Here is a 24272-nt window from a genome sequence, read left to right on the forward strand (position 1 = left end):
CCACTGATCTACATAGCTCTCTCTCCATCTATCATCTCTGCCTTTCTTAGTAAGATCACACACTATCCTTAGTATGCTAGCTTTTCTGCTTCCAAGTTTACCTACAACAGCTTCAGCCACAAAAAAAGATGGGCTTTCTTTTCCTCAGCCCAATTTCAATTCTCCATCTGGGCCAGCTTGAGTCATATTCTGTGTACAGCCATCACAGGTAACACAGCAGCCAGAAACATGACACTATCAATGTGGGTTTCTGTCTGAGGAGTCATTACAAACTGAGAAAAAGCTAGAAAAGTAGACGAATGTGAAGGACCTTGTAGGTCTTGAAGTGGGGGATAAGGATATGTTGTTTTGCAAGAGACAGACAGCCATTTCACTAAATGACATGAAGAATACAAAAAGCAAATCTGAAGACAGGGACGAATATAATATTTGGATATATGAACAAGTTTAATTACCTGCTATACCATCCAGATAGAAATATGTGACAAATAGATGGAAACAAGGTTCATAAACTTAGGACACAGACAGGCATTTTTAGACCACGTTAGGTTTAGACATTCTTCAGACTGAACTATTTTTTAACATTTAAAATAAAACTTTTTTATCCAACAAAACAATGTATTAAAATTGACTTTCAGAAATGCCCAGATTATTTTTTAAACATGATTTAATTTTTTTTTTACGTTTCTTTAAATGTCAAGTTATCTTTGGAAAATTTATCCAAAATAAATTGATTAAAATAACCAAAATAAATTGCTCTAAATGGATATTCATCAAGATACCTTTCTCTAAGCCCTTATGTTTCTACCTTCCCTTTAAATTGAATGTATGAAGTATCTTTTAAGTGGGAATTCTCAAAAATATTCTGGAGAAAAAATTATGAATTAAACACCCATAAATTCTTCTTCATTTCTGTTATAGTGTAGCAATTTATCATCTAACCCACAGTGGTCTATCAACTGAGTCAGGCTGAGTTTCTTGTTCTCCTCGCACAGAGCCGACTGCAACTCGTAAAGCAATAGCTGGCTACAGCTTCTCCATTTCCGTATTAACAACTGCAACTGAGACAGGTCGTTCTGAAATAGGAAAAAAATAAAATAAATAAAGATATGTCAATAGCTAGATACTTCAACATTTTAATGTACTTTTTTAACATACTTAATGAAAGTTGTTAAATTAGTCGACTGAGTAGGTTTAAGGGGTAATATACTTGGTCAGGATTGGGACTTCTAACTCAAGCAAAAGTAGGATGGTTTTAAGTAGAATGGTTACAATGTCAACTCAGGTTGAGTTCCATTTTGCTTGGTCCAAGCTCTAGACCATCCTTACTTACCCTCAGGGACAAATCAAATCATGAAGTAGGACAAAACTATGTAGAGAAGCAACAATATAGGTTAACAAAACAAAACAAAACCTTTATTACAGCTGTACTTTAAAAAAAATGAAAATATTCAACTTAATATAAATATAAATTAAAACCCAAGTAGTTATATTTAGTAAAACCCTAAAAATTCAAGACCGCAAATAAGACACACTATCCTACCACTTACTCCACATTGCCGGGAAGGAGGAGGAACTACGTACGTACCTGTGAGTGATCCAGGTAAGTAAAGGTTATCTTCTTCCAAGTGCCCAACTTCTATGGAATTCAACCTATCTGGGCTGAAGTCTAAAATCTAATTTATATTTGTTGTTTTTAGCAAACAAAATACCTGGAGCATTTTAACAATTTGGAAGAACACAAGATTATTACTAAAAATATTTTTTATTGTACTCTGTGGCCCAATTTTAGCTTTTATAATCATTCACTGGCAGCTGTCACTTCTGTTGCCGTTGTACTTGCATCTATCTTTTGGTACTAATACTTCCTACAGGCTGGAAACTAGAGAGAAAAGCTTCTACTATGTATTAAATGAGAGCTGGCAATTTTTAGAGTTGCACCTGGTGTTGAGAGACCTACTCTCCTCTAAATCTATGACTAACATTTGGGTTACAGTTGTGGGAAGCCAGGTTTCTGGATATTTGGCTTACTGCTCATTGTGCTAAAATAAACTTATTTTCTCTTTGAAATTACTTATCATTTATCTAAAAATTAAAACAAAAAAAGAAATGGTTCTGAAATTATTCTCACCTTTGATCTATACATTTTAACCAGTTTTAGCCTCCGAAGAAGGTCTTCTTTCTCCTCAATCTGCTTCACCAATTTTGCTCTTTCTTCACTTAATCCTTGTTTGGGAAGATCCTCATTCACAAAGCCACTTTGGAGATCACTTCGTGACTCAGTGTCAAGTGATTGAGATTCACTTGCACTGATATTTTTGAAGGTATTTTTCAAATATGTACTTTCTTCAAATTCATTGTCTGTGTGTTTAAAATTTTCCTGAAATTCCAAACAGTTTTCTTCTGTTGAAGATGCTGGTTTCTTGGAAAAAGTCTGATCATTCCCTTCATTCTCTACTTTAAGACGTTTTACCACACTATCACAGGAATTAAATGAAGATCTTGTTTTCCTTAATCGTTCTCTAAGTGTTGCACTCATAGGCTGGAAAAAAGCACAAAACCTTAATCAAGAGAAACATTCTCGTATAAGTAAATCAACTAGAAATAAATACCTTACAATAGGAGACACCACTAGATGGCTTTATATCTCCATATATCTAACCATCACAAAATGTCTTTAATTCCTGCAAGCCCCATTAATTTCATTCTTTTCATTTTAGCAAAGTCAGCACCCTTCTAAAATAGTGTTGAGACACTTATCCCGTTCTTCACAAACATTTGTTCAGCAACTAGCACGTGCCTGACACTAATGAGTGCTTCTTAAGGAAAAGACCTAGATCCTGCCGCCAAAGACCTTCAGAATACTGCAGATTCAAACTTCCTCAATTTGGAATTTTGTAATAACCTGATCTGAAACTAAATGAAAATAATTGATTCAAGATGAAAATCGGGGGGGGGCGGGGGGGCAGGGAGTCAAACCCATTAGCTAAGAATAAAAACCTGAAATTGTTTAATAGTTACTAAAATACCTACTTCTTGATCTACACATTATGTAAATTAACAACCTCCAGTAGAATTAAACCCACTACTGGCCCAATGCCTAGAAATAATGACTAGCTCCACTCAGAGAAGTAAGATACTCGTTACTTGTTTTCTTGAACTACTTGTACAGGGAGAGGGTGCATTGGCACAGTCCCGTGGAGTGCTAGGTGAAATCACAGCCGAGTAGGATGGGCTTTCCATCTTGAAAATGAAATCTTGGTTTACCTCTAAAAAAAAAAAAAATCAGAACGTAAATAAAATTAACCCACACCTTTATATACTCAGTCTTTGTAAAAGAACTTATTGTTGTACATATAACAGCCACAAGTAGGCCAGCAACTATTTCACTTAGTTGTGATTCATTCTTAGGCTTTCTACAGTTTTCCATTTACCTTCCTAAATAACTAAGACTACTAGTTTTTTTCGGGGCAAATTAACAAGCACCTCGCGTAAACACTCTCCATCTTCAAATCTGCCGTGTGGGGGCTGGGGAGAACAACCACCTTGGAATTCTTCAGGAATTCTTTAATTTCTTACACCACCTTTACCATGAAAGGAAATATAACTGAAATCTTGACTCGGAAAACATAATCAACCAGGTCACACTACCTTAAACCCTAAAAAACTCTGTGACCAGAAACCATGCCTGAGGAACAGCAACACAAACGCAGATAAATACACGTCTGTGTCAAGTAGCAATTAAACCCTGAAAGGGAGTTGGCCTAAGTTTGTTTCCTCAAACAAAGGCATCAATTTTACTGGGGGCTGGGGACAGGGAGGAGTTTCTTCCTTCCACCACAGCAGAAAACCCACACTAACCCTGGAAAGATCTCAGGTCAGAGGATGGGTTGAGGAGGGGTTGAGAGGTCCCCTGACCGCGGAAAGGGAGTTCTACTCGACTCCACAACCGACGCCCAAGCAGACCCGCTCTGAAACATTCGCTGCTGCCGCACGCTACCTCCCTTCGCCTTCCCCCAGAGGAGAAAACGCGCGCCGCCGCGGCCGCAGCCTGTCCCGTCCCAGGGGCGGGGCCTCACGGGAGGCGGAAGAGACGCACGATTGGCCAGATTGACCGACGCGTTCAGTTTTGCGCGGTCTAGCGTCCAAGAAGGGTGGGACTGCATGCGTGCGCGCGCGCGGCCACGAGCGCCCGTGAAGGGGTGGAGGCTGAGCTGGGCCTCGCGGAGCCGACAGAGGCGCGTGATTGGCCGGGTCGGAGGACGCTCGCAGCTCTGCTCCGCCCAACGCCAAAGAGCTGTGGCCTTGTGCGCGCGTGGCCGCGAGCCTCCGCAGGCGTCGGGGGCGGGCCCGGCTGAGCTTGGGAAGACTGACGGCTTCCGAGCGGGGCGGGAGGGGGCCCGTGCTTCTTTCCTGGGCGTCCTGTCCCTCCTCTTTCCTGGCCTCGCCTTCTTTTCCAGCTTCCTGGTTTTTTGGTGTTGTGAAGTACGTCTGAGCGTCCCCCCGACACCGCCCGCCCATTTTCCTGCTTCTCGATGGTGTCCGCCCTCGCTCACCACAGCAATGGTCCTTCCTCAGACGGGGCGGGAGGAAAAGCCGCAGAGCCGGCTGTGGGTTAAATTCAAGGCTGTAAGCCCTCCTGAGGCAGAGACCACAAAAGAGCAGCGCTGGGTTACGCGGCCGGTTGAGAACCAAACATGTTAGAAATCTCTCCAAGAGGCCCGGCGGATGCAGTTGAGCTAATTTCCAGCCTTTGCTGCCGCCAACGGCGGTTCTGTCATAGGTTTTCTACTGAAAACCTCAATTTTTAAATTCTTTAGTTTGGCTTCCAGTCTGGTCAAATCTGTGAGAATGTAGCCCCTTTGGGCTATGCGGGAAGCAGACCAATCACTAAGTAAGTTTGTGTTGGTCCAGAATTCAGATGTTTTGAGACAGGGATGGCCCTTGCTGAACACTGGGCAGCGCATTCCTCTAAAATAACCCTCAGGGGCGCCTGGGTGGCTGGGGTTGGTTAAGCATCCGGCTTTGGCTCAGGTCATGATTTCCCAGTTCGTGAGTTCGAGCCGCGTGTCCGGCTGTCAGCGTTTCCAATCTCTCTCTCAAGATAAATAAAAAATTAAAATAACCTTCCTGCAGGTGCCTGCCTGGCTCAGTGGGAAGAGCGCGGGACTCTCGGGACTCTTGATCTCGGGCTGGTGAGTTTGAGCCCCACGTTGGGCACAAAGGTTACTATTAAAAAATAAAACATTAAAAAAATAACCCTCACTTCCTGGTGGTGGTGTTCTGTTGCTGTGCAACAGCAAAGTTAAATAAATTGGGTGGAGCACTGGGTTTGGGGAAAGACAATTAGTAATTTCTGAGTCACATGGGAGTTGGGAACTTTTAAGGAGCTAGTGTTTTCAACCCTAATGAACGGCCATTGTGAATGTTGACACTCTCTCTCTTTACAAATGTCTCATAATGGCTTACAAGTAGCCAGGACCCCAAGGAATTAACTGAGTCCTAAGCGGTTAAATATAGAACCTGAAGACAACCCAGTGCAGTGATTAAGGATATAAACCTTGGAGGCAAATTGCCTAGGTTCAACTCCTGACATTGTTTTATATGCTTGGTAAGGTAGTTGTCTCTGTGCCTTGGCTTCCTTATCTGTAAAATAGGCACAATAGCACCGCCCTCCTAGGGACTGGAGAATTAAATGAGAATTCATGACAGGGGAAGCACTCACTAGTTGTGATTTTATATATGCAACTGTAGTCACCATTCCCTCATATAAAGGTATGTGTCATAGGGGCGCCTGGGTGGCTCATTCGGTGAAGTGTCAGACTCTTGGTTTCTCACCCGGTTCATGAGTCCAGGCCCCAGATCAGGCTCTTGGCCGACAGCAGACGGCCTGCTTTTGAGCCTCTCTCTCTCTCTCTCTCTCTCTCTCTCTCCCTCTCCCTCTCCCTCTCCCTCTCTCCCTCCCTCCCTCCCTCCCTCCCTCCCTCCCTCCCTCCGTCGCTCTGTGCCCCTCCCCCACTCATTTTCTCTCGCTTTCACTCTCTTTCAAAATAAATACACTTAAAGGTATGCATCACATAATTCTTTCACCCTTTCACTTATCGCCCCCAAAAGGCCAGATTTATTTTATTTTATTTTTTTAATTTTTTTTAACGTTTATTTATTTTTGAGGCAGAGAGCGACAGAGCATGAAAGGGGGAGGGTCAGAGAGAGAGGGAAACACAGAATCTGAAACAGGCTCCCGGCTCTGAGCTGTCAGCACAGAGCCTGACGCGGGGCTCGAACTCACGGACCGCGAGTTCATGACCTGAGCCGAAGTCAGACGCTTAACCAACTGAGCCACCCAGGCGCCCCAAGGCCAGATTTTTTTTGAAGATGCTGTCATCTATAAGATCCTATGTAATTTAAGCCAAAAATAGCAGAAAATGTGGTGCCTCCGTATATAATTAATAATACATATTCCACTTTTTCTAAATTTTTCAAAAACTATATAAATTAACCTCAAGGAAGTTACAAAATGAAAGGGAGAACTCATGATTTTCTGATACAGGTGTTATTCACCTCACCAAGCCACAGGTCTGTCTGTACATTTATTTCTCTCTTTACTCATCCATTGGCATCAGTTACACTGAAAAAAGCAGAATGATTTGTCCTGACACCAGAAGCACAATGCAGACTCTGCATATTCTTTATACCTTGGGGCATAAGGTTGGGTTGTTTTTATGATTCTCTAAAATCAGCTGCTCCAAAATCCTTTTATCATGACAGCCTAAGCTCAGAGCTGCGTTTTTCCTGGCTGCATAAAGGAAAACAACACCTTGCCTTGCAAATGTTCTGACTTGCTTATTATGTGAACTGGTATATTAAATGGGATTGTTTTGGCCAGATTTTCAAAGAACTTCAGAATAAGTGCTCAGGAAAACCTGTATTTCAGAAATGCGCATTTGTTGACCTACATCTCTGACTTCCATGTACTGTTAGAACTGAACAATCTTCCCAGGGTTAAGTTTGGTATTTTACTTAACTCTCGTGACATTCCCAAATAGAAACATACCTTCCATTTTCAACTTTGTGTAGAGGGTCTGGAATATAGCCCCTCATAGTTTTCATTATACCTTTACATAAGGCCTAGCAAACACTTCCGTGTCTTTAGGAGCCCGAAATCTATTGGCTCCTAAGGGGTTTGTTGTTTGTGACACAGGCCATTGTTACTTGAAACTTTTCAGGCTGGGAAAAATACAGCCCTAGAGAGCCAGAAGGCAAGGACTCCTGCCTGACTCTGCCATAGAGAATAATTTGAACAATAGAATTCAATGATAATAGTAATTAATACTAACCTAAGGCAGTATGTTTCTCTGTGTTTTTAAATTTCTCCAATACCCAAGGCTACTGTTAGCTACTTTGTTATTCACCAGGGAGTGGTAAAATGCTCCTTCCAGTTCTTGTCTGTGATTATTGTCAGTGGGATGATGACATAGGCCTAAAAATCTTTATGAGGGTTTTTTATTCATTTTTTAATAGCAAGAAAAAAATAGTCTCCCTTTCTCCATATAAACACACACGCGCACACACGTACACACACATACACACACACGTTTAAGCCACAATTTAAAATTTCATTTTCTGGATTTATTTTTTAAATTCTTGGCTGTAGCATTATTTTAAAAATCTTAACAGGGTGACCTAAATTCCATTCCACTGACTTTTGTGTATTAACACAATTTTTTATATCATGCAGATATAGCTAGCGTCCATAGATATTTTTTTAACAATGAAAAATATACATTTTTAAAACCAGGATTAAAATCCATTTGGGTGAGGTATTGTGTAAAATCCACACGATTAAATTGATTTATATTGTGCATTAGGGCAGGTTAAACAAAATTTAATATACATTTGTAACACTCAGATAAAGTCTACTAAATTCTCTTAACTAGCTTTCAGTATTTCTTCTGACATTTGTATATAAGTAGAAAATCTTCAAAAACTCTCCTGTATGTTTCTCTTGCCATGAATTTGATTCTCATAGATTTATCCATGGTAAAGATGTGTTTTAGTGCTCTGTTATCTTACAAATTTCCCTTTGCGTAACTGACAAACTATTTCTATTTCTTTTCTCTATTACTGAAAGATCTCATATAGAATTCTATAATATGTAATTGATGGACTTTTTAAAAAAAAATTTTTAACGTTCATTTATTTTGAGAGAGAGACAGAGTGTGATCAGGGGAGGGGCAGAGAGAGAGGGAGACAGAATCTGAAGCAGGTTCCAGGCTCTGAGCTGTCAGCACAGAGCCCAACGTGGGGCTCAAACTCACGAACCATGAGATCGTGACCTGAGCCGAAGTTGCGTGCTTAACCAACTGAGCCACCCAGGTGCCCCAAACCGATTTTTTTTTCACCCTCAAGATGAAAGAGCCCTTGACTTAGCTAGCTATTAGGCATGCCTGAGAGGTTGCCTTACTGAGTAGGATGGCTACTTAGAGCAGGAAAATATGGGGAGGGGCAGTACCATTAGTGTGATAAAAACTTGTCCACTGCAAGACTAGAAAACTCATCTGGTAACTAATATTGAGGGTAGGATACTGAACAAGAACCTTACAGAGCTCCTTTCACCTGAAGTTCCTGTCTTATTTTATTAGATCTGGCATTTTGTCAAGTTCGTTAGAGACTAAAGAAGCAAAAGTGTCTGTGATTCACTGTTGTTACTGGGGTGTGTTCTCTTGGAGAAGAATAGAGTGATTCAGGTTAGATTAATAATGGTGAGGAAGGGGGTAGATAGTGTGTGGGTGGGAGGGTCGTGGCAGAGGAGTTAAGACTGTGGAAAGGTAATGGTAATAAAAGTATAGCTAAAGGCCACATTTTTTTCTCAGATCCTTTATTAACTCAAATGTTACTGCTGCATTCATTTCGAGGAAAAAAGGCATTAGATGTCAGCAAATCCTTAAGCAACAGAACATGTCTTATAATCATCCTTAACTACCTGAAGTTTGAGAGATAACAACTCCCAAGATAATTTCACAGTATTGAAATCTGTTTGAAGTGCTGGCAAAGAAGTCAATGCATTTTGCTATCCTTGCTTCTCGTTACTGTTTCAGTCTTTTTATATTAAAAGCTTTTATATTAAAAGCTTTCTTCTTGATGATATTTTTTAGATGGAGAAGCAAGACTGTCTAATTGTACCAGGAAAATAAGGAGTTAAGAGATCATTCTACCATGTTCTAGGATGCTATTGATTTTTTTTTTTTCATCTGCTCTTCTAACCCCTTGGCAAACTTTGATGATAGATATAGTAGTAGAGAAAATCTGTGAGTCAGCCTACAACCAGAAATGTTCTGGTCCAATTCATGATCTGAAAGCTAGTTTGAAACTTCATCCCTTTCCCACCATTCCCAAAGGCTACATAAAATGCCTTAGATTTTCATCATGGGCCTTATGAGCAGTACCAAACTCATTGAACGCAGAGCACCTGGCACAGAGGTCTAAATCCCCAGGGAGGATCCACTGGAAAGACATTATCAAAGATGGGGGAGGTGGCTTGAGCAAAGGCAACTCTTCCTTGATTCTCTCTCTTCCACCTCCAAGACATCCTCATGCCCATGTCCCCCACGCCATACCTAACTTGTCAGTGACCTCAGCATTACCCAGATCTCCACTCTGTCACACCTCTGTGGCCACCAAAAAATAATGCGTGAAACTTGATGATGATGCTGGTGACCCTCACCTGGCAAATGGTACCACCATTTTTTAATAGTGAAAATATGTGTTTCCCATGAATAGGATCTTGGAAAAGAAGCATCAAATATAGCTACATTAATCCTGACCTGATCCTCCAAGACTCCACCCATCTATTTAAACTTCATTAACCCAAAATTAAGACAATAGTTTTCCTTCAACAATGAGCACCTTTAACTCAAACTCTTGCCAAACCTCCCACCTCCCCAAGTTTTCCCCTTATGTGCCACTCTAGTTACTACTATCACAGCTTTCAAGTACCTACATCATCTCAGTTATTTTTCCCTTTTCAATGTAAGTGACTGGCTCTGAGTCAAATTATCCTTTTCTTAGAGCCATTTACAAACTTTTCCTTTATCTTTTTTTTTTTTTTAATCAAGAGAATGTTACTCAACTGTTTTCCAGTAGTCCATAGTACATGGAAATGATGGCTTAGTTTGCACTGTTTACCCTCTTCCTTACACTGTGTTATAACTTGTGAATCTATGCCTTTCTGTGAGTGCTGGATATTGAAAACTCAACCTCTATGTTACCAAAGGTCTACTGTGAGTAGAATTCATACCAAATACACAGATAACACTGACCAGCAGACACGGTCTTCTTAGACTTTTGAAAGCCTGTCATTTGGCAGATAGCATATCATGATACCAAAGAACACAGGTTTGGGTTTTGGAAAGCAGGCAACTAATCACGTCCACATTTGTTAAGCAAATTCCTATGAGACTATGAATTATAAGCTGCCCGTAGGATTTTTAAAAACAAAAAAGCATTACTATAGGTTGCCATTTTCTGAAATGCTTTCCTAGCGTAACTCTGGGCCGTTGAAATAGGGCATTTTAAACCTGCACATACAAGTTTAAGATTTTTGTAAAACTGCCAAATCTTTAATATAACAATAATTAACATAAAGCTTGTGCAATTAAGCTGCCCCAAAAGGAATGAGTTTGAATCTTTGGCAAGATGTTCCTCTTTTTTAAAAAGCAGCTTTACCAGTACATATTATCTTCACTCAGAGCTGTTTCCCTTAGTTTTGTAGGTATGTGAAGCTGACTTTGTTTCATGCCAATAAGTGTCTATAGGGATAACAGTTTATTTTCAGTCACTATTTTTCGGAATGAATCAATCCTAACCAAACCAATTTTATCCCCCAATATAATCTGCTATGAATATTTTCATTTTTATAGTTTGAAAGAATCAGACTTGCTGATCCCCTTAACCTAAAGAGAATTCTTCTGTGCTGAAAATGTGATTAAGCTCCCAAAAGAAACTCTATGAAGAGCATTCATTTCAGAAAAAGAAATCCACAGATATCAAACAGTAGATGTGGTAGGCCAGTACCTGAAGTGACTTGATTTTAAGGAGTGAAAATGGCATATTATTACAGATTTGAAAGACTACATCTTAGGATTATGGGAAGTAATGGAAGTACAAATCTTCCTCTACTTATAATGGAGTTATATTCTGATAAACTCATTGTAAAGTGAAAATATCGTTCAGTTGAAAATACATTTAATACACCTAACCTACTGAACATGCTAGCAGCCTAGCCTATTTTAAATGTGCCAAAACACTTACATTAGCTTACAGTTGGGCAAGATCATCTATTTCATAAGTATTGGATATCTCGTCTAATGTATTGAATACTGTACTGAATGAAAGGGAAAAACAGAATGGTTGTATGGGTACAGAATGGTCTTAAGTGTGTGGGTTGTTTCCCCTCGTGATCACATGGCTGACCGGGAGCTGTGGCTGCCTGCTGCTGCTTAGCATCAGGAGAGAGTAGGGATCACAATTCAAAATTCAAAGTACAGTTTCTATTGAATGCATATTACTTTTGCACCATCATAAAGTTGAGAAATCTTAAGTTGAACCATCCTAAGTCTGTACTTACAAAGCTAAAACTGAACATTTGCATACTAATTACAGCTCTGAAGGCAAACCTTATAAACCCATCAATAACTGCTCAAGCTAAGATTATAGGAAGCTTTCCCCAGTCACTATGTTCATAACTGAACTCGTGGTCAAGAGTTCAAAATTCAGTGCCAGGAATTCTGTAGGAGAAGAAAGAATGAGAGGGGAAAGGAGGAAGGGAGACATCTTTACTATATGTTTCTTGCTTTTAAGGAGAACAAAACCTGTGTTTTAAAACACTATTTTTTATAACATTACTGATTACTAGGCTTATGTATGCCATACTACAAGTTATTTTGCAGATTTAACCTGGGTTTTGAGGTCCACATAGCTCCAACACCACGAAAACTGGGCACACTAGTGAGGCTATATTCTGAGAAAATCATGATTTCTTCCTTAATGAGAAATGCGTACCTCACGTTCTTTAAGACCTTTGATACAATTGAATAAAAAGGATTATAGAAGTTCAAGACTCCATGATTAATGAAGATGTAAACACGCGTTATAGATATACCTACACTTTCTTACGATGGGTGCAATATCATAATAACAGGTTAGACCTGAGTATATCTTATAAATTAGATAAGCTGCATTTTATAGAAGGTAAAATTTTAACTGAATAAGGCTGTAAAGCCACAGACCTAACTTCATTTGTCTTTAGCATGCCAAACCTTCTCTTTGTTGAATTTTGTTGTTGTGTGCAGTGAATTGGGGATGAGATGGGCTGTGGTCACAAATTGGGAAGGTGAGGTTTCTTCAACATGGCATAATCATGGGTTGTCAGTTCAAATTGGAGAAAATAGGAAAGTCATTTGGGATTTTTGTGTGAATACAAGTTTCGGTAAGTACAATGATACACATTGACATTTACAATGGTTTTTCTCAGATTCATTCATCCTGCTGGAAATATGACGCAGCAGGAGATTCCATACAAATGGAATCAGAGCAGCAGAGTTCTTTACGGACCCCGCTACTAACAACGTACTATGTGACTTTGGCAGATTCAGTGAAATCTTAGGGTTTCAGTTTTCTCATCTATGAATTGTAGAGAGAAGAGTGATCTTTTCTAGCTCTGAGTTTTTCTAATTACAGTTTGGGCACATTTTGGTTCGCCTGAGATTACCAGTTTCGACCATTACTTAGTTCATAGACAGTTAAAGTTACATGTAGAATTCCCTGTAGAAACAACCATTAATATGGCGCTATGGAAGATGTGCTAGGTGCTAAAGATAGAAAAGTAAATACATTTTTTTTAGGAGTTAACAAAGAAAATTGGACATATCAGTATTTATCACATAGATTCAATCAGTATGAGCCCTGGGAAAATTTGTTACATGGAGGATTCTTTTTCTTCAATGACCTTTCCTTCCTCTCAGCAGCCTTCCCATGTCATTAAAATCCCAGTCTCCCAAGCCCTGCACTTCAGGCTAGCTCCCCCTACCTGCCACTTGCCACCACAGGACACACTCCTGGTTACTCTGCTTTTACTGTCATCTTCTGGAATTCATGCCCTTACTTTTATTAACGTTTGATGCTTACCAGAGGTGCTCAATAAATATGTTTTGAGTGGATAAATTTAATGATAAATGATTAATCAGTAGCTCAAAAGGTGAAAATCCCAAACAAAGTAAAAAAAGAGAGTTATAGTGTGGCAATCTAATAGAGTAAGGGGTGGGGATGGGAGAATATTAACAGCAGGCAGAACTGTCACTGTGCCCTTTAAATTACTGATGGGGGCTGGTTACCAGAAAGACCAAGCCATGATTAGAAGCTTGGAATTCTCAGGCACCTCCCTCTCCCCCAACGACTTCTCTTGAGGGGAGAGGGGCTAAAAGCTGAATTAATAATTGATCATGTCTATGTGAGGAAGCCTCCATAAAATCCCAACAGTATTGGGTTCGAAGAGCTTCCAGGTTGGTGAACACATCCACGTACCAGGAGGGTGATATACCCCAGTTCTACAGGGACAGAAGCTCCTGTGCTCAGGACCCTCCCAGACCTCACCCAATGCATCTCTTAGTCTGGCTGTTCATCTGCATCCCTTATCATGTCCTTTAATAAACTGGTAAACACAAGTAAGTGTTTCCCTGAGTTCTGAGAGCTGCTATAGCAAATAATTGAATCCAAGGGGTAGGAGGTCACAGGAACCTCTACTTTGTAGCCAAGTTGGACAGAGGTTTGGGTAACCTGGGAACCTACAACTTATGACTGGCATCTGTAGTAGGAAACAGTCTCCTGAAATTGAGCCTTTCACTTGTGAGATCTGATGCTATTTCCAGGCAGATGGTGTCAGAATTGAGTTAAATTGTAGGACCCAGCTGGTGACACAGAGAATTGCTTAGTGTGGGAAACAAAACCTTGCATTTGGTGACCAGAGGTGTCAGAAGTGTTGCAAGCACAGTAAAGGAGACGCACAGGAGGCAAGATTGCATTTTTTTAACATCCATATTATCCAGCAATTCCACTTCTTGGTATATACCCCAAAGAATTGAAAGCAGAGACTCAAACAGATATTTATATACCAGCATATTTATATACCAACATTACTCATTACAACCAAAAGGTGGAAACAACCCAAACATCTATCAGCAGATGAGTGGATAAGCAAAATGTGGTTTCCGCATACAAATGGAATACTATCCAACCTTAAAATACAATGCTAAAGAAATAAGCCAGGCAAAATCGGTCACAACTTCCCAGCTTCATCCTCAACCACTTTGCAGCACACACCCTGCACACAGGCCTTCTCTAATCATGTACTTGCAGTTGCCAAAACAGACCAGACTCCTCATCATCTTGCTTGGTCTTTCTGCCTGGAAGACACAGGCACAACATGTGCATGTGCATCCGTACAAATACACTTTGAGCAGCCTAATTCCTCCTCCCACCTCAAGACTAGAATCAAGGGTCAAAATCCCCAGCCTCTCTCACTTCCTTCCCAGTGGCCCATGTTCTTTTATTCCCCTCCCCATCCTCACCTTCTAGCTGGTTAATTGCCCTTCCTTTTTCACGGCACCCTGTAGCTGTGAAATAATACATATTTTTACCATTAGTTATTTGATCTCTGTATCCCCGGCACCTGCATAAGACTGAGCAGATTTTTGGGGTTCAATTGGGAGATAAAGTGCTAAGGGCACAGGGAAAGTGCTAAGGGAATTCTGAGAAGGTTGAGTCAAGGAAGGCTTCATAGGGGGAAAAATGGTATTCGAGCTATATTTCATCTTCTTTACAAAAATCCTTAAAGAATCTTCCTTCTTGCTTTTCAGTCAACATTTTTTTTTACAACTAATTCTATAAAATACATTCTATAAGTATATAAACCTGATTACAGTGTACAGATAACACCTTGAGTAATAGAGTGATAGATTTATGATTGAGAAATTTTTTTGTTCTGTTTTGTTGTTTTTTGACGGGGGAGGAGGAGAGGGAGAGAGTGAGAAAGAATCTTAAGCAGGCTCCACGTCCAGTACAGAGCCTGATTCCGGGCTCTATCTCAGGACCATAAGATCATGACTGGAGCCAAAATCAAGAGTTGGATGCTTAACCAACTAAGGCATCCTAGCACCCCCAACTGAGTAGTTTTTAAACACCTTATTGACAGACTTAAAAAATGGGTTATTATTTTCTACTCGTTGCTGTATATTGGGTTATAAAAAACTAATCACAGTGTAGCGGTTAAAAGAATAGACAGTGGGGGCGCTGAGTGGCTTATTCAGTTAAGCATCCAATTTTGGTTCAAGTCACATCTCCCAGTTTGTGAGTTACAGCCCTGCTTTGGGTGCGCTCGAGCCCCATTTCCGGTGAGTGCGAGCCCCCTGTGAGGTAAGCCCCACTTCTCTCTCTCTTTCTCTCTCTGCCCCTCACTCACTTGTGCCCTCTCTTTCTCACACACAAAAAAAAAAAAAAAAAAAAAAAAGAGGAAGAAGAGGAAGGAGAGGGAGAGGAAGGAGGAGGAAGGAGGAGGAAGGAGGAGGAAGGAGGAGGAAGAGGAGGAGAAGAGGAGACATTGGAGTCAGATATACCTGGATTTAAATCTCAACTCTGCCCTTATAAACTGATAGCAATGATAATCTCACCAAAAGTGTTTCTTTATATATCGAATGGGGTAATAATATCTACTCTATTAAATATGATGATACAGGTAAAGTTTAATATGGAACTTGCCAGATAGTAACTCTCTACATAATGGTGGTGAAGGTGGTGGCACTGGTGGTGAATACCTTAAAGCTGAGGATGGAGAAAAGTGGCAGGGAGGTACAAGATTGCTGCTTGATCATAGAACTTTTCTCATCTCTCATTTAGACAAGTTTTTTCAGATTGTTCTCCAGTAAAACAGTGGTGTCCTATGAGCTGGTTCAAGGTGTTTTACAGGTAAGATCAAAATTAGGGTGATCTTTTCTAAATTTGCAGAAAAAAAATAAAATAAGAAATAATATGTTTCCAATTATAATTTTTTTTCTGTATACACTTCTTAAAACTTTTGTGTCTGCTAATGGATAACAGATAAATGAATAGGTAGCAAATGAATATTAAGAAGAAACATCAGTAAACTGATTTAAGTTTATTCAACATTCACCAAATACTTGTTTTATAAAAGGTTTTTTTGTTTTTTTTACGGGGGGGGGAGGTGGGAAGACTTTGGTCGTTTGTTAGTATTATAGCTCTTAGTTCGTATGACAAAATGAAATATGGCTTTATTTCATTCTGTTCCACAAAGAGCACCATGTCATCCGCATGCTTGACCACTTACAGAAGCACGTGGTCTGCTATTACCAGCATCCCATTGTCTGAAGCGTTAGTGTCCTGGGTTTTAAGGCACCCTTAAGACTTTACTGAAATATCCTTGGAGAACCTCACTGTTCATCTCCTAACCCCCTCTTATATTAGAGGAACACTGCCTTACAAATACAGAATTTTTAAAAAGCTGAAATCTTGGTTGCTGCATATTTCTGTTACTTGTGGCACATGCTATGAATGGATCAGTACTTCTGTATCTTCTAGAGTCACTCTATACGAAGATGCCCTAAAGAGTGAGTGAGAAGAAATGGGAAACAGAGGAAACATGTCCTGCTTTATCCCATGCTGTATGCTAGTCATCCCCAAGAAGAGAGAACCATGCTGTTCAGAGCTAATGATTGAACAAGGTGGCTGCTCAAACTTTGGGAAACACGAATGACTACATCTTGACTCATCTTTCCTGTCAGAAATCCTGAGGCTCAGAGTAACTTATCGATTGTTTGTTTTTGATAAGTAGGTAAGTCTAGCACATTTCTGCGTGTTGACTGGCATGACCAGTTTCTGAGGACTTGAGGAACCCAATCTGCTATATAGCTTTGGGCAGTCCTCATCATATGGTGTGGCTCAGTGTTACTTTATGTTTACTCTGTTAAGTCTCCCATGTTAATTCAGAGGCATGGAAGAAAAGAGTTTGGAAATTTCATTATCTAGACCTAAGTAGAATGGTGTAAAGAACATGGCAAGAACTCTGAGACCCAAGTCTGTGCTTCTCCGGATACTTCAAACTGCTGAAGGCCTGGATGAACACTTATGTTTGAGTCAATTTCACTTTTGCAAGTAATGCTTCACATTTAAGGACCATCACCATAAAAAATTTCATTATTTATATTTTTATTAATTGCTTATCTCAAGTGCCGACTTTATTGCTGTGAAGTGAATCTAAAAACCCTAATAAAAATTGGGAATAGTGATCTCTCTTCCTAAGGCTTCTGTATCCAGACCACAGTTGGATATATAGGAAAAGTTTAATGGTTGGCCTTTAGCCAACTAAATTTCTCAGTAATTTTAGAACCCTCTTGGAAGAATTTCCTGGAAAACTCTTATTGTAGGTATCTGAGCCATGATATTGCTAAATAGGCCACAAACATAGCCTTTAGTCCACAAAATCACAATATACTCTATCAACTTTGAACTTAAGGAATTAGAATCTTACTATTTTTTTATTCCTATACAAAGAAATCAAATGAGGAAGGGTATAAGAAGAACAACCAAAATGGGTTTACTACAGGAGTACAGTGCTGTTTTAGCACTTGATAATCAACACAGTTCACCATATTGGCCCTCCCAAAAAATTATATGCCCATCTAAATAGAGGGTTGGAGTGCCTGGGTGGCTCAGTTGGTTAAGCTTCCAACTCTTGATTTTGGCTCAGGCCATGATCTCACAGTTGTGGGATCAAACCCTGTGCACTGGGTGTGGAGCCTGTGTGAGACCCTGTCTCTACCTTTCTTTCTGCCCCTCCCCTGCTCATGCACGCTATCTCTCTCTCTCTCTCTCTCTCTCTCTCTCTCTCTCTCTGTCTCACACACACACACACACACACACACACACACAAAGTACATGGTTAATAAAAAGCATTTGATAAAGTTCAACATTAATTCAGGCTAAATAAAAGCAAATGTTTAACAACTTATTTAATAAAGTATTTAATTTAAAAACTATGATAAATATAATGGTGAAATGTTGAAAACTTTTCCTTTAAAATTGAGAATAGCAAGGATGCTCACTCTTATCACTTATATTCATTGTACTGAATGATAATGTAATTCTTATTACAAAGTATAAGGCAAAAAAAATATAGGACTGGAAAGGAAAAAACCAAACTCACTATTTGCAGATGATATGATTAACTATACAGAAAACCCAAAAGAATCTACAAATAAATTATTCTAAATAATATGAGAATATAGTGAGATGAAATACTACACTTAAAGTAGTAAAACAATCTATTAAACTTTTAATAGAAAATGAAATTTTAAAAAAACTTTTTCTAATAGCATCAAAAACATTAATACGTATGAAAGACATAAAACCTCTACACAAAGGGGCTCCTGGGTGGCTCAGTCAGTTAACTGTCTGACTTCGGCTCAGGTCATGATCCCACAGTTCGTGGGGTTAAGCCCCGCGTCAGGCTCTGTGCTGACAGCTCAGAGCCTGGACCCTGCTTTGGATTCTGTGTCTCCCTCTCGCTCTGCTCCTCCCCCACTCATGCTCTGTCTCTGTCTCTCTCTCAAAAGTAAATAAACATTAAAAAAAAAAAAAAACCTCTACACAAAAAACTATAAAATGTATAGAGTATAAAATTAAGGGACATATAAACTCTGTTTATAAAACATATAAGCATATAAACTGTAAACGTTAAAACATATCAACTGTATGTTTATAAAGAACATAACCTATAAAATACATACAACTATACCACATTATTGTAAGAAATCATAGACCTAAATAAATGGAGGCATAGACAAGGCTCCTGAATTGGAAGACTACATTTTAAAGATGTTGATTTCCCTCAAATTGGTATATGGATTTTGTGCAATTTCAGTTTTTAAAAATTCTAGTTTGTATGAACATTTAAAAATGTTTGTATATATGTGTGTGTTTGGCAGGCTGATTCTGAAATTTAAATGAAAATGTAAAGGCCCAAGAACAGCCAAGAAGCATTGAAAAAAGAAAAAGAAGAATGACTTGTTCTCCTAGTTATCTTGATTTATAGGCAGTGTCGAATTGGAGCAAGGAGAGATGAATAACAGGGAAATAGAGTCCAAAAAAATATGGATGTAGAAGAGACTTGATCTATGATAAAGACAGCACTAAAGAGAAATGGTAGGAAGAATGATCTTTTTAAGTAAAGAGTACTAGGTCAACTGGATAGCCATGTGGGAAAAAACTAAATTTGACCCCTAACTCATACCATTCACAAAAATCAGTTCCAAATGTGAAAGTTTCAAAAATAACAATTTAGGAGACTTACAAGAGAGGATATCTTTATGACCTTGGGAAATAGAAAGGTTTCTTATATAAGAGATAAAACACACTGATCATTAAGGAAAAAATTAAGTGTTCAGTTTATAAAAAAAAAAAATTTAAGACTGAAACAGATGCCACAGATTGGGAGAAGTTATTTCCAAAATATGTAACTGATAATATCAAGGAAATTAATACGAAAAAGACAAACAATCCCCATTTAGAAACACCCACCTGGGTGGCTCAGTCAGTTAAGCATCTGACTTGATTTCAGCTCAAAGCTGTGGGATCAAACCCCCATGTCTGACTCTGTCCTGAGTGTGCAACCTGCTTAAGATTCTCTCCCTCTCTCTCTTCCTCTGTCTCTCCCCCAACTTGTGCACACATGTGCATACGTGCACGCATGATGTGCACACGTGCGCTCCCTCTCTCTCCCAAAAAATAAATAAAATAATTAAATAAAAACGGCCATGAAACTTGAACAGGCTCTTCACCAAAGGGTATATCCAAATGGCCAATAAATACACAAAAAGGTAGGAAACCTCATTAGTAATCAGGGAAATTAAAAATAAAGCCACAATAAGATACTACTGTAGACCCACCCAAATAGCAAAACTGAAAAAGCCTGACAATAGCAAGTGTTTGTGTGGATCTAGAACAGCTGAAGCTCTTACACACTGCTAGTGGGAGTGTAAACTCCTGGGGAATATCTGGAATTAGGTACTAAAGTTAAAAGTGAACATACCCTATCACCCAGTAAACACGTTCCTAGGTGTAGATCCAGCAGGAATTTTGTGCACATGTTCACCAAAAGCATGTATAAGAATATCTGTAGCAGCATTTTTCAGGATAGTCAAAGTCTGAAGCATTTTAAATGTCAGTATATAAATAACATGTAATATATTCATACAACAGAAAGCTGCACAGCAATAAAAATGAATTACACATGACAATGTGGATGGATCTCATAAACATAGTGTTGAGCAAAAGAAGTTATACACAAAAGATACATATCAAATAATTCCATTTTAATTTCAAAAATAGACAAAATTAATTTGTGGTACTACAAGTTCCTGAAAAGTAGACTTGCTGAGGGCTGGCAATGAATGTTCTATTTGTTGCCCTAGATGGTGTATATTCACTTTGTGATTGTTCATTAAGCTTCTAGATTTATAATTTGTGTACCTTTCTGTATGCGTGTTATTTTTTTAAAGCCATGAAAACAAAAGACAAGCAGCCCATGAATCAATTGCTTTCCCTTCATGTTCCAAGATTTACTTCTTTCTTGAATTCAGAAGTTTTAAAGTAGCAACAGGCATTTCTACATAGAAGCTACATTATACATACTTATTGAATTAAAAAATTATTTACTAATACTTTATTTTTTAGAACACTTTTCGGTTTACAGAAAGTATGGAGTTCCCATACATGTCCTCACCTTCTCTCCTGACCAACCACAGTTTTTCTATTATTAGCATCTTACATCATTAGTGTGATATCTTTGTTATAATTGTGAGCCAATATTGATACATTATCATTAACTAAAATCCATACTTTACATTATGGCTCATTCTTTGTGATGTGCATTATATGGGTTTGGACGAATATGTAAAGACATGTATCCACCAATACAGTAGAATTTAGTTTACATTGGTATTTAGTTTAATTAGCTTGATACAGTTTCTATAATGATTATTCTTTCCCATTGCTGATTGATTTTTGTCTTCTTTGTAACTATAGCTATTTCCCACGGAGGATGTAAGTTTCTTTTTATGTCATTAGCCATGGGTTTAAGTTAAGTAACATCAAGTTAAGGATTTATGGCCAAGTACTGGGCAAAAGAAGTTGCTTCCTAGGCCTGAAATTTCAGAGATAGCCTACCTTGCATTTGTCTTTGGCAGTTAGAAGATATGTCAATATTCCAGTGAAATATTCTATTATAATGTTTCAGGGAGGACTTTCTTGGGCCAACCACCTTCAGCCCCCACACTGAAGATCTCTGAGTCATGCTGTGAATCATCACAAGACTCAAGACAGGATGTGCAAGTTCTTACTCCTGGCACAGTCATCTCAAAAGGCTTGGTATACCTTAATATGTGAATATCGACCATATTCAGCCTGAAGACAGTCTGGACAGCAGATTTTTCCTCCACTCCTCCCCCCATTCCTCAGGGAAGCACCTCAGAAATGACTAACATCATGACAGGAAAGGTAGATAACTGTTCTCACCTGCCTTAGCTTACAAAGAAGCACGTAGTAGTGGTTTCTTATAAGTACTCAGGACTAACGGAGAAAATCTAATGACTGTACTTTGGTCATAGAGTGAACTTTGTTGGATGTGTAATCATGAGCACTGGATTAGAGATAAACCCACTTTTTAGTCGTTGAAAAGAACAACATACTGGGAGCGTTGGTTATATATTAGAATAAGAGAAAGCAGATATATTTGGATATGTTCAAAAAGACCAACATGTCATATTAACACAATTCATAAATAGAACTAATGAAATCCAAAGTCAAGAGTAACATCAGAGGCAGCTCAAAGTTGTCATGAGGCAAGATGAGCTTACCAACATTTAAACCAGGTTATATAAAAAATAAAACCATTGTTTTTTTCCTCCCTTTTTTATTGTTTCAAGTTTTTATTTAAATTACAGCATACAACATAATATGTTGGTTAACATACAGCATAATATTAGTTTCAGGAGTAGGATGTAGTGATTCATCACTACATACAATATCCAGTGCTCATCACAAGTGCCCTCCTTAATACCCATCACCCATTTGACCCAACTGCCCCCCACCTTCCCTCCAGCAACCCTCAGTTTGTTCGCTATAGTTAAGAGTCTCTTTTATGGTTTGCTTCTCCCCACCAACCATGTTCATCTGTTTTGTTTCTTAAATTCCACATATGAGCGAAATCATATAGTTTTTGTCTTTCTCCTACTGACTTCACTTAGCATAATACCCTCTAGGTTCATCCACATTGTTGCAAATGGCAAGATTTCATTCTTTTTCATGGCTAAGTAATATTCCAGTGTGTGTGTGTGTGTGTGTGTGTGTGTGTGTGTGTGTGTACACAAATACCCATTGTTAAACATTTTAACATCTATTTGTATGCTACAAACATGATGATGATTGCTTATTCAATAAAACAGTGCCTTTAACAGTATATACAACAAAGCAGTGTTACCTGAGTTTGAGTTACTGTGAAGCAAGAAGTGAACTCTTCATTCATTAGTTCAGATTTTCTCCTATATCACACTCTTGTGCATGGAGGTCACAGGAGTTCTCAAGTATCCTCAATTATTTTTTCTTCCTCTATCCCCCATCTTTGTTGTTGTTTAGAGATTACCATCCACCAGATCTAAATATTATTTTAAAATAGCAAATATATGGACTTGTCCTTTTCTGAAAACATTCCTACCCGGTGATACATCATGATCTTTGAGTTCAGGTGTGGCTGAGAAGGTCTCTGAGGTGCAAACAGGCTTCCCCATTCTGAAGTCTAGTCTGTCCTCTTGACGAATGCTGTTAACTGCCTTCTGAAATGCAAGGTTCTCAAGTGTGTTCAGGTAAATGGAGCTGCACAAATATAAACACTGTTAGTGGAATACAGCGTTCATCCATGGAGTTAATGTTTTGTGGAATATCCAACTCATCTAAATATGAACTGTGTGCTCATTTCTTTTGCTGTATGGGGGATGTCATTTGTTTTATTAAGAATGAATGTGTTGTTCTTCTTACATGAAAATGATTCTTGCCCCTGAACTCCAATTTTTTTGGGGGGACGATTGAAGTTTAGGACAACAAGTGTGTTTGGGGTTGTTCTGAGCCTGAATCTGTACTGTTGCCTAATTTCCTTGTGAACACCGTGCCTGAAGGCAACAAGCTGAATTGTGTTTTTAATATTCATTTAAATTAGAGATCTACAGAAGTCTCTTAATAGAGTCCATATCATGTAAATAATTTATTTTTATGAGCACTTGTACTATTTTGTTTAAAATATTACAAAAAAGAATATCTTTCAAGTCTCTAGGCCAGGGTTTTCAGGAGGAAGGGACCTCCTATCATTGGTTTTCACAGCCTGCCCCATGTGCTAACTGAGGGAGTTCACAAATTCTTGCCCATTTATATTTCAGTAAAATTCTCTATTCCAGTAGAAAAACCTATCCCAGGGATGCCAGGAATCTGGGGTATATTGGCTGATACTCAGCATGTAAGAACAGCTGCTATAGGAATAGCAGGGGCTTTCACAGTTTAAAAAAATCAATCACAGGAGTCCTTTAAGCCTCCTTTTGGAACAAGTGTTGAAAAAATGATAATTTCTCTGGAAAATGCTCTTTTCATCGATCTAAACACCCTTCACAACTACCACATGTCAGCATGATTTTACCAAGCCCCTTACAATGACAGAATATTTCTTACACATTTCCCTGTGGGCTAGAATGTACCTCCCACAAATAAAATCAAGGAGTGCCTGCATCTTGCCTTTACCTGAAAATGTCTTGGGGTAAGAGTTATGACATGTCATCAAAGAGATTAGAGCATCAGACTTGGAATAAGCTGGCAACAGAACTCAGAAAGAAAACATACAATAAGTTACAAGACTGTAAAAACTCCAGGACCAGAAGAGCAAGCAAGATCTTGTCCCTTTACCTACCTAAGGCAAAATAGGGAGTCATTCCCCATGGGAAAAGCAAATGAAACCTAACCCCAGACCTTCATTTCAGAGCCTCATCTCGAGAACTACAAGGTTAGGAACAAGGAGTCTAATCACACTTTTCATTTTCACCAACTGTTGCCATGCTTCATAGTGGGAAAGAGCCCAGATGTTGATATGATCTGTGTATGCAGGAATG

At 39.0% G+C, this 24272-nt stretch overlaps 1 protein-coding gene and 1 long non-coding RNA gene across 3 annotated transcripts; one reads left to right on the forward strand and one right to left on the reverse strand.

The window, feature by feature from the left end:
• Positions 1 to 426: 426 nt before the first annotated feature.
• On the reverse strand, positions 427 to 4073 carry SFR1 (SWI5 dependent homologous recombination repair protein 1). Of its 2 annotated transcripts, XM_060641572.2 has the most exons (4): positions 3862 to 4073; positions 3148 to 3269; positions 2132 to 2542; positions 427 to 1076 (listed from the first exon to the last, which is right to left on the reverse strand). In XM_060641572.2, exons 2-4 carry the CDS (start codon positions 3241 to 3243, stop codon positions 885 to 887), a joined length of 699 nt encoding a protein of 232 aa, XP_060497555.1. In that variant the 5' UTR covers positions 3244 to 3269; positions 3862 to 4073; the 3' UTR covers positions 427 to 884. The 2 variants fall into 2 exon arrangements, with proteins under 2 accessions (XP_060497555.1, XP_060497556.1); XM_060641573.2 differs by lacking the exon at positions 3148 to 3269 and having other exon boundaries at positions 3862 to 3974.
• Positions 4074 to 4331: 258 nt separating this feature from the next.
• On the forward strand, positions 4332 to 22331 carry LOC132684940 (uncharacterized). The gene is made up of 5 exons (XR_009612880.3): positions 4332 to 4485; positions 5137 to 5195; positions 15949 to 16017; positions 16648 to 16900; positions 21362 to 22331. It is a non-coding gene; the product is annotated as an uncharacterized LOC132684940 (long non-coding RNA).
• Positions 22332 to 24272: the final 1941 nt, after the last annotated feature.

The sequence above is a fragment of the Panthera onca genome, chromosome D2 (assembly GCF_046562875.1).
Source record: "Panthera onca isolate mPanOnc1 chromosome D2, mPanOnc1 haplotype 2, whole genome shotgun sequence".
Classification (NCBI taxonomy): domain Eukaryota; kingdom Metazoa; phylum Chordata; class Mammalia; order Carnivora; family Felidae; genus Panthera; species Panthera onca.